Genomic DNA, 13,430 nt, shown 5'->3' on the forward strand with positions numbered 1-13,430 from the left:
ATTATTATAAAAATTGTTTTGTCCTTGGAGATCCTCAGTGATCTTGGAACCACACCTGAGAACTGGTCTAATATATGTATGAAAGGACTATAATATAAAGTGTTATGCAAGTTTAAGCAATCATTTAAATAATTATTCCTACATTAATGTCAAAATTTTTTTTTAACAAATGGCACTTGAACTTGGTAAAAATGTGATTACTAAAGGACATGTAGACTTTGTATAATAGTTAACTATTGCTGTTTTGAAAATCACTCCAAAATTCAGTGACTTAAAACAGTACTAATGAACCATTCTGTAGATCAGCAATTTGGGCTGGCTCAGCTGGGCGGTTCTTGTGTGGCTCTTCACCTGGGCCTTCTTGTGTGACTGCAGTCACCTGGTGCCTGAGCTGTGGCTGGGTGGTCCGCGTGTCACCCAAAAGACCAGCTGTTTGGGCTGGCTACTTGTTGGGCCACATCGCGGGCAGTCGACTAGCCTGGGCTTCTTGATATGATGGCTGGATTCCTCCAAGAAAAACGAGAAAGTGGGCAAACCCTAATACTCATTTTTCAAGCCTCTGCTTGCATCCTGCTTACTAGTGTCCCATTCCCCAAAGCAAGCCACATGCCAAAGGCCAGAACACTAGGGAGGGTGTACCCTTTAAGGTTGGTAAAATTCTTTTTTTTTTTTTAAGATTTTATTTATTTATCTTTAGAGGGGAAGGGAAGGAGAGAAGGAGAGAAATATCAATGTATGGTTGCCTCCCGTGAGTCCCCTGCTGGGAACTGGCCTGCAACCCAGACATGTGTCCTGACTGGGAATTGAACCGCGATCGGTTGGTTCGCAGGCCCGCGCTCAATCCACTGAGCTATGCCAGCCAGGGCTAAGGTTGGTAAAATTCTTATTCCCTATTGATAAATAAGGAAGTTGAGAAATGAAAAGTAACTGTTTAACAAATAAATTTAGTGAAAAGAGTGCCATTGCTTTACATCTTTGTGAATTTCTGTTACATCTGGCTTTAATAGAAGACACTTGGATACTCATCTGCTTTTGCATTCAGTGAGTTTAGATAATGTTCTTTTCATCGAAGCATGTGAAGAAAATGTAGCCTCACAGAGATATGTAGTTAGAAAAGTATTTTGACACTTTAGCCCTGGCTGGTGTGGCTCAGTGGATTGAGCGCCAGCCTGTGAACCACCAGTTTGATTCCCAGTCAGGACACATGTCTGGGTTGTGGGCCAGGTCCCCAGTAGGGGACACAGGAGGAGCAACCATACATTGTTGTTTCTCTCCCTCTCATTCTCCCTCCCTTCTTCTCTCTAAAAATCAATAAATAAAATATTTAAAAAAAAGAAAAGTGTTTAATACTTTAAAGAAGTAGTATTTTAATAGCCTTTTCAGATCATTGGAGATGTTCTCTGATGATCCATTAAAACTTGGGCAGCAAAGTGGGACACGTGCGTGTGTCAACAGAATAGCTCGGAGGTGTGTCTCAGACATGCCACAGTGCAGACTTGGTGGCACTGGGAAATGTCTGCTTTTGGGCACAATCACACCAATAAATAGAAATACTCTTCGCTATGGCCAGCTGGTCTTAGAAAAACAGACTGTACTTCTTTTAGCCCCTTGTCATTACTCCGCCCACTGTAATGGTCATGTAGCCTAAGCTGACACTCCTCCTGATTCTCCTGTGACTGTCAGCTCCTGACATTTTTTCTCCATGTCACCTTTGGCCCTTCATGACATAGTATCTATTGAGCGAATGCAATTATAGCTGCAACTTAATTCTAACAGCTCTCAACACCGAGGGCTGAGAACAGCAGAGTGCACAGGTGCCTGAGCGGGGCAGCGGGGAGGTGTCCCTTGTGAGGTGGAGAGCAGGTGGTGCAAATGCCTGTCTCCAGCCATTGGGGGTCATCATTTCTCCATGTGTGGGAGGGCTTTGCCTGTGTTCTCAGCCATGATTCTAATAGGATAGGATACACTACTGTTTGCAGCAGAGCAGGTGCCAGAATGAAGAAAGTCTCTGATTTTAACACCAAAAATTATTTTAATGTGAGGTGCACTATAAAGTAAAATACGTAGTTTGAGTGTACCAAAAGCGTATATCGTTTTTCTTACATCGTAGTATAATAATTGCTAATATTTATTGAATACTTATAGTAATAGAATAGTGTGCTATCATAGCAAGAACTTTCTGGATATTATACTACACTATAATATAGATAAAGCCTTTAGGGTAATACCTTTGAGTCAGGGGCTATTCTCTGGGCTTTATGTTTTTCACTTCTGGAACTCATTTCATCTTTATACCAACCCTTTGAAGTAGATGTTGTTATTGTCCCTATTTATCAGAGGAGGCAACTGAGACACAGAATCATGAAGTAACTTGCCCAAGGTCAAACAACTAGTAAGTGTAGAACCAAGATTTGGACCCAGACAGGAGGGCTGAACTAGTTGATCTGATAGGTCAGCTAGTTCAGCCTCAGGCCCTGTATCCTGTGTAGCTGTAGCCTTTGCGAGAAGCATTTCTTGTCTGGTCTCTGTTGGAATAGCTACCGGAGCAGAGTCATGGAGAGGTGGTTGTGTGGTGGGGAAGAAAAAGCCCTGGGCTAGGAATGAAAAATGCCAGACTTGGGCAGATTGCATGCATTTTTCTGATGTATAATTTTCTAATCTCTGATATGGGTGTGCTGATGTGTCTCACGTGTTCAGGTTATGTTTCGGCATTCACAGAGTGGCTTTGCATGTTATGTCATTCATCTGTCTTGCCTGCCTTACAGAGCTGTTACGGGGATCAAACCACTTATATACAGAAGAGGTGTAAGGGATTGTTCTTGCTTTTCAAAGTATTTGCTTTTCTTTCTCAATATTGTGTTTCATCAAGAGTAAACTATAAAGGTAATGGAAAAAATACACTAGAGATTAAATTTAGAAAAAGAATAAACTATAAAAATGATTCAGATTTACTTGTAGATTTAGGGAATAGATTCTATTCTATAACTCTATGCATGATCTCCTACAGTTTTTACATATAACTCTAGTACCTAAGTATTATATCAAATAGAAGTTATATTCTGTTCTATTTGTAGAACTGGGCACAGACAACCCAAAATAATTGGCTGGCTTTTGGTATGTGTTTTTGTATTTAATTTAACTTGGGTATGTGTGGCTGAGAATTCAGGTACTTAAAAAGTGAGCCATACTTTTCAGACTGGTTTCTTGTCCATACCATTCTTTTCCTTCTTTTTAATTTAGGGGCCCAGAAAAGAAGATAGCACCTATTCCTTATCCTTTTCTCCTTTCCCGCACAAACCCTGTGGTAAAGGTGCAGAGCAGAAGGCTATGGGAAAGTAAAGGGTTCATCCTTCCTCCCCCTCCCCTACCTTCCCCTCCCCAAGAGAGTAACTTAAGGTCATGGAAGTGATGGCATTAACAAGGAGGTGCCTAACTGGGTGGTAAAGTGTCTGGGTGTCTGAGGGTGAGCCCTTTGTGAAGGAGGGTTTTAAAGTTTTGGATGCTGCCAAGGTCAAAGTAACACAGCAAAAACTTATTTTTAACACTTGACAACCTGGATGGTGTGATAGAAAGAAAGGGCCTGAATGTTAAGGGGAGTTCGTCATTAGAAGGGTGGTTTAAAGGATGGGAAAGAGAAAACTTGTAGAGGAAAGGTTGTCTGTAATAGGAATATTCAGATTTCCAAACGGCTTTTATACCAAAGAAGAGGTAGAATTATGACTGATAGTAAAAATAGTTAACTGGTTTTTAAGCGCCTTTTCTATTCAGATATTCCGGAATAATTGGCTGGCTTTTTGTATGCATTTTTGTATTTAACTTGGGTGTGTGTGTAGTGCCCGGTCCACACGTGGAGTGGACCGGGCCCTCCACATGTTATATCTGTGACAAGGCAGATGCCTTCTCTTTTTTACAGATGATGAAACTGAGGCTCAGAGAGGTATTGTGATATGCTCAATGTCACACAGTTGTTTAATGATGCCACAATTAAAACCAAGGTCTGTCTAGTTCCGAAACCTGTTATCTGTCAGATTGTATTGGCTCACAGTGAATAAGGGTCACAGGGAGGCAGACCTAAGGGGACAGGAGGGAGAAGCTAACCGTTTCAAATGTCTGGTAAAGGAGCAGTTTAAGCAGAAAGTGAAACATCAGTTACTGGGGCTGTTGTGAAGAGACTTCTCACATGGGGAAGACGACTTTAAAATTAGGTTTCTTAAGATTCTCTTCTCATGTGACTTTATGAATTCCTGTGGGCCGACTCCAGGCCAGGCCCTTCCTGGAGGAAGGGTGGTCCTTCTTCCTTCTCATTCTTATGTGATCCTTGTTTGGTTCTGAGAATACATTTTTGATGAGGTCTCGTCATGCAGGAATTTCAATACTTGGATGATTTCAAAATGAAGTTTGAATTGAGGCTGCCTCCCTTTTTTAAAATGTGTTCTGCTCATACCTGCAGCATGATGGAGATTGTATAGAACCATCATAAGGACTCTTGGGATTGTGCTGAACCCCAAGTTAACCCGAGGGACAATCTGCTGCAAGTCCCATTGCAGTCTTTAGGAGTCTGTTGTCCAGTCACTGGTTTTAGATGCCCAGGTGACCGCTCTTTGATGAAAATGCCAGTGCCGTCCTGTGGTCAGAAGGAGTTATAGTCCTGTGGCTGTGTTAACAGAATTTTAAAAACTGATCAGATGATGGTGAGGCTGTGAAGAGCTGGGAAAGATCTCATCTTCTTGAATTATCGTCATCTGCTTATATCTTTAAAAATTATGGAGAATGTTTATTCTTACCCAAGAATTTGACAAACTCATGTTGCTTTTACATCTTGGTGTTTGCTTTTACAGGGTAATTATGATAATTTAAAATTTTCCAAACACATATTTTGTAATAAAGTTTATGCAATTTTTTTGTAGCTTATTCCCCTTGATGAAGATTGTGTAACGGAGCTTTCTGTGCATCACAGAGACAACAGGCAAACAATGGAGGATGTAATTTCACTGGTAAGAAATGACAGCATGAATTTGAGAGTAACACCTTTTATTTCATTGTTCTTGATTTTATCAGTACATTGAAAATAAGGTACCGAAATTGATCTCTTGAGTTCCCACCAGTCTCCTCTTTCACCCTGTACCTCTCTCAGTTTTCCTCATCTCAGTAAGTGGCATCACCATACATTGTCTTTCGTGTACTCATCATCCCCACATCACTAACATTTTGCTTGTTTTGTCTGTGTCCCAGTACCTCCCCCATCTGCACTGTCCAACTAGGTATTTCAGAGCAAATCCTATACATTATGTCATTTGAAATTTGGCATGAGATTCACACATTGAGATTCATGTGTGAATGTTTTAAATCTGAGTCTTAAAAATAGCATACTCAGAATTTCAAGAATCATTGAAAAAATTCTTTAAATTAGCATCCTTTATTTGGTCCATAAATACAATTTTGAAAACTAGCAGTGAAATGGAACTAGGGGCTGTTTTCTTCACTTCTGATACAGCAAACAACGTGTGTAATGAATCTCTATCTCTGTTATGATAGAGACTGTGTTCTGGTGTTACATCCAAGTTTCTCAGTTATTCTGAGAACTAGGCGTGGCCAAGATCAAAAATGCCGTGAGGAAAGTGATAGTTTCTCTTCTCCTGTACTCTTCCCTCATTCTTAAATTCCCGTCTACATCTGTACTTATCTTTCAGTCCTAGGGATGAATACAGTACCTCTCCTTAACCTTAGCTGAACATTGGACTCAAACCTGGGAACTTGAAACTAATTCTGAAGCCTTGGTCCCACCCTCAGAGATTATGATCTCATTGGTCTGGGGGATGGCCTAGGTAGCAATACTTTTAAAAGCTTCCCAAGTGATAGCAACATGCGGCCAGAAGGATGACTAGATTCTTGCTATTTAAAGTGTGCTCTAGGACCAGCAGCATCAGCATCACTTTGTTTTTATTAGAAAAGCAGAAGCTCAGGCCCCACCTCCGATCTACTAAATCAGAATCTGCATCATAATAAAATCCCTGAGTGATTTACGGTACATTATAGCTTGAGAAGCCTTGGTCTATGTCAGTGGTTCTCAACTGGGAGTGATTTTTGCCCCTAGGAACATTTTTGTTTCTCACACTTGGGGTTTGTTTGTGTGCTAATGGCAAACCTGGCAGAGTGCAGGGGTGTTCCAGATATCCTTCAGTGCACAGACTAGTTTCTCACAGTACAGAATTATCCAGGTCAGATGTCAACAGGGCTGAGGTTGAGAAGTCCTGGTCCAGGTAGTCACAGAGAATTCACATTGGTCCTAAGTTCTAGAGCCTCAGGAAAGCCAGGTTTGAGATCAGCTTATTTTTCTGACATCCTGGGAGCTCTGCTTCTACTTGTGGGGGAGTTAGGACAGAGAGATCAGTTTCGTGTGTTCTGTGCCGACATGGTGCTGCTAATCTTTGCACAAGAAGCGAGAAAGAATGTTATTCCCAAACCATTCAACTGATAGAACGCCCACTTTTACTTTGTACATGAGCACTCTTAAACTGCTTTTTATACACAGAAGTCAGAGTTTCATGTTGAGCTCTCTCATTGCAGCCCTCTTGAGATTCCCAACCGTGGCGCTAGAGCTCCCGCCTCATGGTTTTCCTTACTTTTCCCTGTTCTTTCAGCTATGATTGGCTCTGGATTGTGGGAGCTGCCAGTCATGTGGTAGGGGAACTTCACTGAGAACCTATTCAGACCAAGTCATCCCTTTACCTGTCCCTGCAATGAAAATGCCCATGTATTCTGGCAGTGGGTGTTTACAGACTGGGGGCCTTGGGAGCAAGGTCAGGGGAAGGATTTCTCCAACCCTCTGTACCCATGGCCTCCTCTCCTCAGCCCAGCTGCCTGGGTGGTTCTTTAATATTTGGCCTGCCTGAATAATCAGGAGATTTAAAAATGTTTTTAGTTTTCTAGAAATGGTAGCTTTTTTATAACAGGTTAAAACCTATTGCTTTACTTACAGACATTTGACTTTCAAAAGAGGGAACTGTCTACAAGATAAGGGCAACATTGATTGTGTTAGACTTGTAGATTGACATCACCTGAAAGCATAACTAATGGGTTGATATACCTGTTATTCAACACAGAACTCCCGTGTACATCTTATCATAATGAGTAGTATGCAGCGGCTAGAGCAAAGAAGTTATAAAAATGATGAGGTTTTTTAGTGTAGGGGAAAAGAGAGCTGAGAGGCTGGTTGTCAGACTCCTAGGCATGCTTGGGAAACTCCATTTAAAACCGTAGCACTGTCCAGGGGGTCTTTGCAGTGCCTGGGTCATGCCATTGTTGATAAGCAAGTAGCAGCTTTTTTCTTAGCCATTAACTGTAATTACTTTATGGTATTTTTAAAAGATTTTATTTATTTATTTTTAGAGAAAGGAGAAGGAGAGGGAGAGAAGCATCAATGTGTCGTTGCTTCTCACACCCCCCAGCCCCNTTCCCCCCCCCCCCCCCCCCCCAATTGGGGACCTGGCCTACACTTCAGGCATGTGCCCTGACTGGGAATTGAACCAGCAACCCTTTGGTTAGCAGGCCTGCGCTCAATCCACTGAGTTACACCAACAAAGGCTATGGCATCTTTTTTTAAAAAGCTGGCTATCATAGATGAGACTATAGATGTGGGAGGTGGGGAAAAAATCTTTAATGTAGTTTTGTCACAGGTGTGCACACATAACCAGGTCGTTGGTGATTGTGAACAAAGAATTGGACAAGTAAAGGAAAGTGAGAAAGCTTTATTAAGAACAATACACTCCACAGAATGTAGAAGCAAGCCAATCTCCTGAATGCAGAAATGCCCCTTGTTGTCTGAGGGGTTGTAATTTTATAAGGCTTTTAATTCCCTATTCTTAATCTACTTTTTACTGCGCGTGCATTAGAAGTTATATAATTTTTCTGCTACGATGCATGTGATTACTCATAGTTCTTCCTGATTGCCCATTTCGGGGGTAAAAACCACGGTGCTAATTTATTACAATCAGATTATAATAATGCTAAAGTGTACTATAGATTGTTTAGGATCAAAGTGTGCAGGCCCGGCTGTGGTTTTAAGTATTACTATGCTATTACAAGACTGTTTCCAGAATTCAGGATGTTGGTGTCAATGTCAGCGACTTACTTTGATGTCAGCCTCCCAGGACTTCCTCATTTCTGTTTTATCTATTCTCTCCAAGCCTTCTGCCTCAAGTCTAGCTACTTGTGGGGGGTAAAGTGACTATTTCACGAACTCAGGCTGTCTGGCCTAGGATGTCCGGCTGAGCTTTCTTTAGAATATTTTGCACTTGCTGCAGATGCCTTTGGAACTTCCTCATTTCTAACTATCTGTCTCCTTCGATTTCTGGAAACTGAACGACTTAGTTTCCATTCAGTTCCCAAGTACCTTTTCCCTGAAACCTTTTCTGCCTTCCCCCTGCCCCGTCTGGATTAAAGGAAGCATCCTGTGATAATTTATCACAATTTATACTTCTCCCACTAGATGGGTAGATCCATGATATAAATTTCAAAGCATATACTGTGGTTGTGGCCATCTAAAATATGAATTGATAAAATTTATTAACAAAAGCAGAATTGGTAGTAAACCTCTTTGGGTAATGTACTTAGTGAGGAGACACTAAGCATTTAAATATTATTCAGTATTGGGCAGAGAGAGTCCATAGTCTTATGAGCGCATTATTTAGAAATTTTCAGTTAAACACAGTGGATTGAACAAATACGTTTGCCTTCAACACTTCCTAAAACCTCACTAAGATAACAGAAGGATAAAGGGCAAAAAATTCACAATGAAGAGAATAAAAGAGGAGACGAGAGTAATGCACTAAAAGTTTGGAACTTATGAAGTGGGTGAGTGGTAGCTGGCGTAGTAGACGAGAGTAATGCACTAAAAGTTTGGAACTTATGAAGTGGGTGAGTGGTAGCTGGCGTAGTGTTTTGGAGGAAGCTGAAAGCCCAAGCACCTGCAGTGGGGAAGGGCAAAAGCAAACCGATTGGGGCGTTAGAGCTCCGGAAGGGCCTAGGGGTCAGCAGTGCTGGGAAGCTCTGAAATCAGGGATGTGAGCAGGGTGGGAACAGGGAAGATGGGTTGAAAGTCTGTATTAGAGGCAGTTAGTCCCCTAGGTCCCTTTCTCTACCTCGTGCATCAGGACAGCCACCTCTTCCCGACCCCAGCAGAAGATCGGAGACATGGAACCAGAGGCACTGGTGTACCAGGCCCAGCTCGGGTGGGGTGGTGAGGCATGTGGAAAGGATACAGGGACACACAGTCCTCATATTGAACAGTGAACCCCTGCCTCTCACCCCCTTCACTGTTCAGCTGTGAGAATGCTGGGACTAGGATTTCATCCTGCTTGCAGTGGGGGCGGGGAAAATATTCGAAGATTCATCTTTGGGGGAAAGCCAGGAGGAAAAACCTACTATAGCAGTGGTTGAGAGTTCAGGCTTCCTGTCTGTTTACCTGACAGTAGTGACTTTCAACCTCTTTCATGGCACACATAAACTAATTACTACAATTCTGTGGTACACCTGACAAAAAATGAGTGTAATTTTGATTCATTCTCACCAGACAGCTATTGTCGTGTTGGCTGTTGTCATTTTTTAACTTGACAGTCTAAGGGAAAAGAGGTCAGAGCCCCTGACTAAGTAGTCAGGCATGGCAAGTTTTGAAAATTCTTGCCACACACCGGTTGAAAATCGCTGCCTTGGAGAAAAGTCCCCAAGATGATAAGCAGCCCCAGACTACCCATAGAGCCTTTAATTAGCTGTGTTATTATAATTCTTCACTTTTAAATAGACACAGACTGCCAAAGATCACCAGATATTTAAGGAAAGCCTCTAACATGAAAGCCAGAGGTCAAAACAAATGGCATGGGGTTGGTAGGGAGAAGGAAGAAAAAGTAACAATATTCAGGAAAAAACAGATAACAGGAAGTGGGGAAAATGGCTAAGAAGTGATAATTAATATTCTCAGAGATAAGAGAAGCTATTTCTATCTTGAAATAGGAATAAGAGGACTAAAAGGGAACGGTTCCAAGAGATAGCTCTTGAAAATTTAAAACATGACCCCAGAAATGAAAAGCTCAGTAGAAATGTTTGAAAATGAGTTAATGTGAAATCTTTCACAAGTAGAACCTAAAGACGAAATGATGCACAAACAGAACAGAGGGGATGAGAAAGGTCCTACACGCAAATAGCATGAGTTGCAGGAAGACAAAACAGGGGAAAGGGGAAGAAACCGTTGCAGAAATATTCCAGAACTGAGTTTCTAAGAACAAAGGGGCTTAACCAGGGCTTAGCAAGACAGATGAAGACAAAGTCCTGCTAGAGTGAAATTTCAGACGACTGAGGAGAAGGAGAAGATCCAAAAGGTTTGGGGAACAAAAACCAAACGACCATACACAAAGTCCTGGGCATCAGAAAGACTTTAGATTTTTTGGTAGCTATGCTACAAATGAAAAGACCGTGGAACCATGCCTTTCAAACCGAAAATTATTATCAACCTAGAATTCTATCCTCAGCCAAAGTAGAATCAAGTGTGTGAATAGAATGCAGTCATTTATCAGACATGCAAGCTCTCAGAAGATTTGCCTCCCATTCATCCACCCCCAGGAAGTTGCTGGAGGGTGTGTTGCACTAGAGCAAAGTACACCGAGAAAGAGGAATACTTAGGATCTAGGGAGTGGGGCTGCGCTGCAGGATAGAGGCAAAGGGAATCCCTAGGCTGGAGGTCCAGTTGCAGGCTGAGAAAGGAGCCAGTCCAGAGTGCGGTGTGGAATGCAGACATCAGGCGGAATGTTTCCAAAAGGGAGCTAGAGAAGGAGACAGATTATTTGATATGTGTGAACACGTTGAGAGGAGGTGAAGTGTGTTGGAGACTGTGGAGTTAAGATGAATGACTGCCTTTAAAAGTTCTAACTTCAGGAAAAACTGAGTTATAAAAGGGGGAAATGCTCGGATAGCAACACATGTCTTTTAGCTGCAGGGCTGATGCTCAGCCAGTGTGGCCATACTGGGTGTAAGATACGAATATTTGTTTGTTTGGTTTTTGTTTAAAGATTTTATTTATTTATTCTTAGAGAGAAAGAGAGGGAGAAAAACATCAGTGTGTGGTTGCCTCTTCCATGCTCCCTACTGGGGACCTGGCCCGCAACCCAGGCATGTGCCCTGGCTGGGAATGGAACCAGAGACCCTTTGGTTCACAGGCCCATGTTCAGTGCACTGAGCTGCACCAGCCAGGAGAGATACTAGTATTTGTATAGTGATTGGTAACAAACTACTCCCCTGAGTACCCTCGCTGTGGCCCTGTTACTCCCTTAGGCCTAGACACCTACCTCCAGTCCCACCTCAGATCCATCATTAAAAGGTTAAGACTCGGCAGGACAGGGGTCCCCAGGATCCTACTCATCTCTTGGCCTCTGTTCTGAATGGTTGGTTTACTAATGAGATATTTGAACATTACCTTTACTTAGTTGTGAATACTATATATTTACATAATAATAATACAAATACTGATTACTAAAATTACAAAATTACAATGGAAGGATTGCAGGAAGGAGATGTATGTCGGGAAGGAAGGAATTGTAGCAGAGCTAAATTCTACACGGTGGGATAATCTATAGATAATATCTGAAGCTGAAGAAAAAAAGCTGTACAATTTAAAATTATAGAAAAATAGCTAAAAGTATATAAAAGTGGTTCTTTTGGGAGAGTAGAAATGGGTGTGGGGAGTGTGGTGGAGGGATCACTGTTTTCACTATATGCCTTGTAAAGCTAAAAGTTTTTTAAAATTCTGAATGTCTACTACATCAAGGAAAACATTAATTTAAAATAGAACATCATTTCAAAAAACAACTTTGATCTTCTAAACACCTTGCTTTTCTTTCTCTCCAGTGGCAGTATGACCATCTGACAGCTACCTATCTTCTGCTTCTGTCCAAGAAGGTTCGGGGAAAGCCAGTGCGTTTAAGGCTTCCTCCTCTTCCCCACGGACAGGCCAGTGGCACCCCGCTCCCAGACGTCAAGGTAGATGCTAGAACCTTTTGTGAGCACCTGCTGCTTCGCCCTGTTCGTGAGTGGGCACGCCCCTGGGAAAGTTATCTTTGCTGGTGTTGAGGAGCCAGAGGCAGGATATTTTATGATCTAAATATTTGTGATGGGACATTCTGAACTTGAACTCTAAAATTTTTAATGTTAGCATGGCATTTTAAAAAAGTCCCCCCTTCCCTTTATTTTTTGCATAAGTAATTCCTGATTGTTGTAGAAAAATTTTAAGCCACAGATAAGCTAAAGGAAAATAGAATTTATCTATGAACCTACTGCCTGTAGGTAATATAGTTTGTATTTTACTCTATCCTTAGGGTCTGTTTTTAATATGCTCATTTATATAATTTATGTACATGTAAGTGCTTTTAAAGGACACAGTACTACTGAATTGTAGATAGTTTAAAAAATTGTTGGGAATGGGACCTGTGAATACAGGACATATTATACTTCATAAGACATGAAATATTTCAATGACTGTTTTAATATTCATTTAATTTAAAGGTTTAAATTTTTGTTTGTTCAGCAGTAGCAATAGCTCACACAACTCATTCTTTGTATGAGTCCATTGTAACCAAATTATCTCTATTTTGTCATCTTTGTCTCCTTTTCCTTTGTTGTGAACATTTAGAATGGCAGAGAAGTTTTGTGTATGGGGTTGGCCAAAAAGTATGTTTAGTTTTTTCCATTAAATAAAAGACACATTTTTCATGTTCACCAAGAACTATTGACTTGGATATTTTGAGTGCATCGTCTGTCTCTTGTGTAGTATAACGTTGATTGTTCTCGATTTGATCACTATCAACTTCAGCTGGTCTCCCCAATTGTGGAGCGTGGCCCAGTGAGAAGTCTCCAGCATGAAACTTCTCCAACCACTTTTGACACGTTCGATCAATCACAGCATCTTCTCCGTATACTGCACAAGTTGGTTTTTTTTTTTTGCATTTCAGTTGCATTTTTACCTTTCTTTAGATAATAAAACATAATATGCTGAAAATGTTGTGTAGTATCTTCCATCTTCGATATTAAAATGACTACACAAAAATTCACCAGTTTTGACAAGTTTTTAAAAAAATGTACCCTGATATGACAGTTGTCACGATACAATCCAACAGAATTATTCTGAATGAAGTTAAAGATAACTAAGCTCTACTAGAACCATCTTCTGGAAAAAAAAAAACAAACAAACTCTTGGCCAACCCAGTATTTGGAAGCACCAGGGCTCACATTTGTCTCCTTTTTATGTTTGAATCTTTGCATCTCCCATGGTTTAAAATTCTGCCTTCCAAATACTTTGCCTAGTGGGTGTGGAACTTGGTAATATAATCTCTCAGGTCAATTCGGGTTGTAGTTTAAGTGGTTTAGCACTAGGGAGCTGTATTCTC

At 41.2% G+C, this 13,430-nt stretch overlaps 1 protein-coding gene across 4 annotated transcripts in view; it reads left to right on the forward strand.

Moving 5' to 3' along the window:
* MELK (maternal embryonic leucine zipper kinase) overlaps nucleotides 1-13,430 on the forward strand; it is a 76,228-nt gene that overhangs the window by 45,115 nt on the left and 17,683 nt on the right. For all 4 annotated transcript variants that reach the window (XM_037036027.1, XM_037036030.1, XM_037036029.1 and 1 more), the window contains 2 exons: nucleotides 4,908-4,994; nucleotides 11,896-12,027. In XM_037036027.1, the coding sequence (XP_036891922.1) occupies nucleotides 4,908-4,994; nucleotides 11,896-12,027 (219 nt within the window). The remainder of the gene's footprint in view (nucleotides 1-4,907; nucleotides 4,995-11,895; nucleotides 12,028-13,430) is intronic.

This window comes from Sturnira hondurensis, unplaced genomic scaffold (assembly GCF_014824575.4).
Source record: "Sturnira hondurensis isolate 20B ecotype Veracruz unplaced genomic scaffold, ASM1482457v3 Scaffold0022566, whole genome shotgun sequence".
NCBI classification, from domain to species: domain Eukaryota; kingdom Metazoa; phylum Chordata; class Mammalia; order Chiroptera; family Phyllostomidae; genus Sturnira; species Sturnira hondurensis.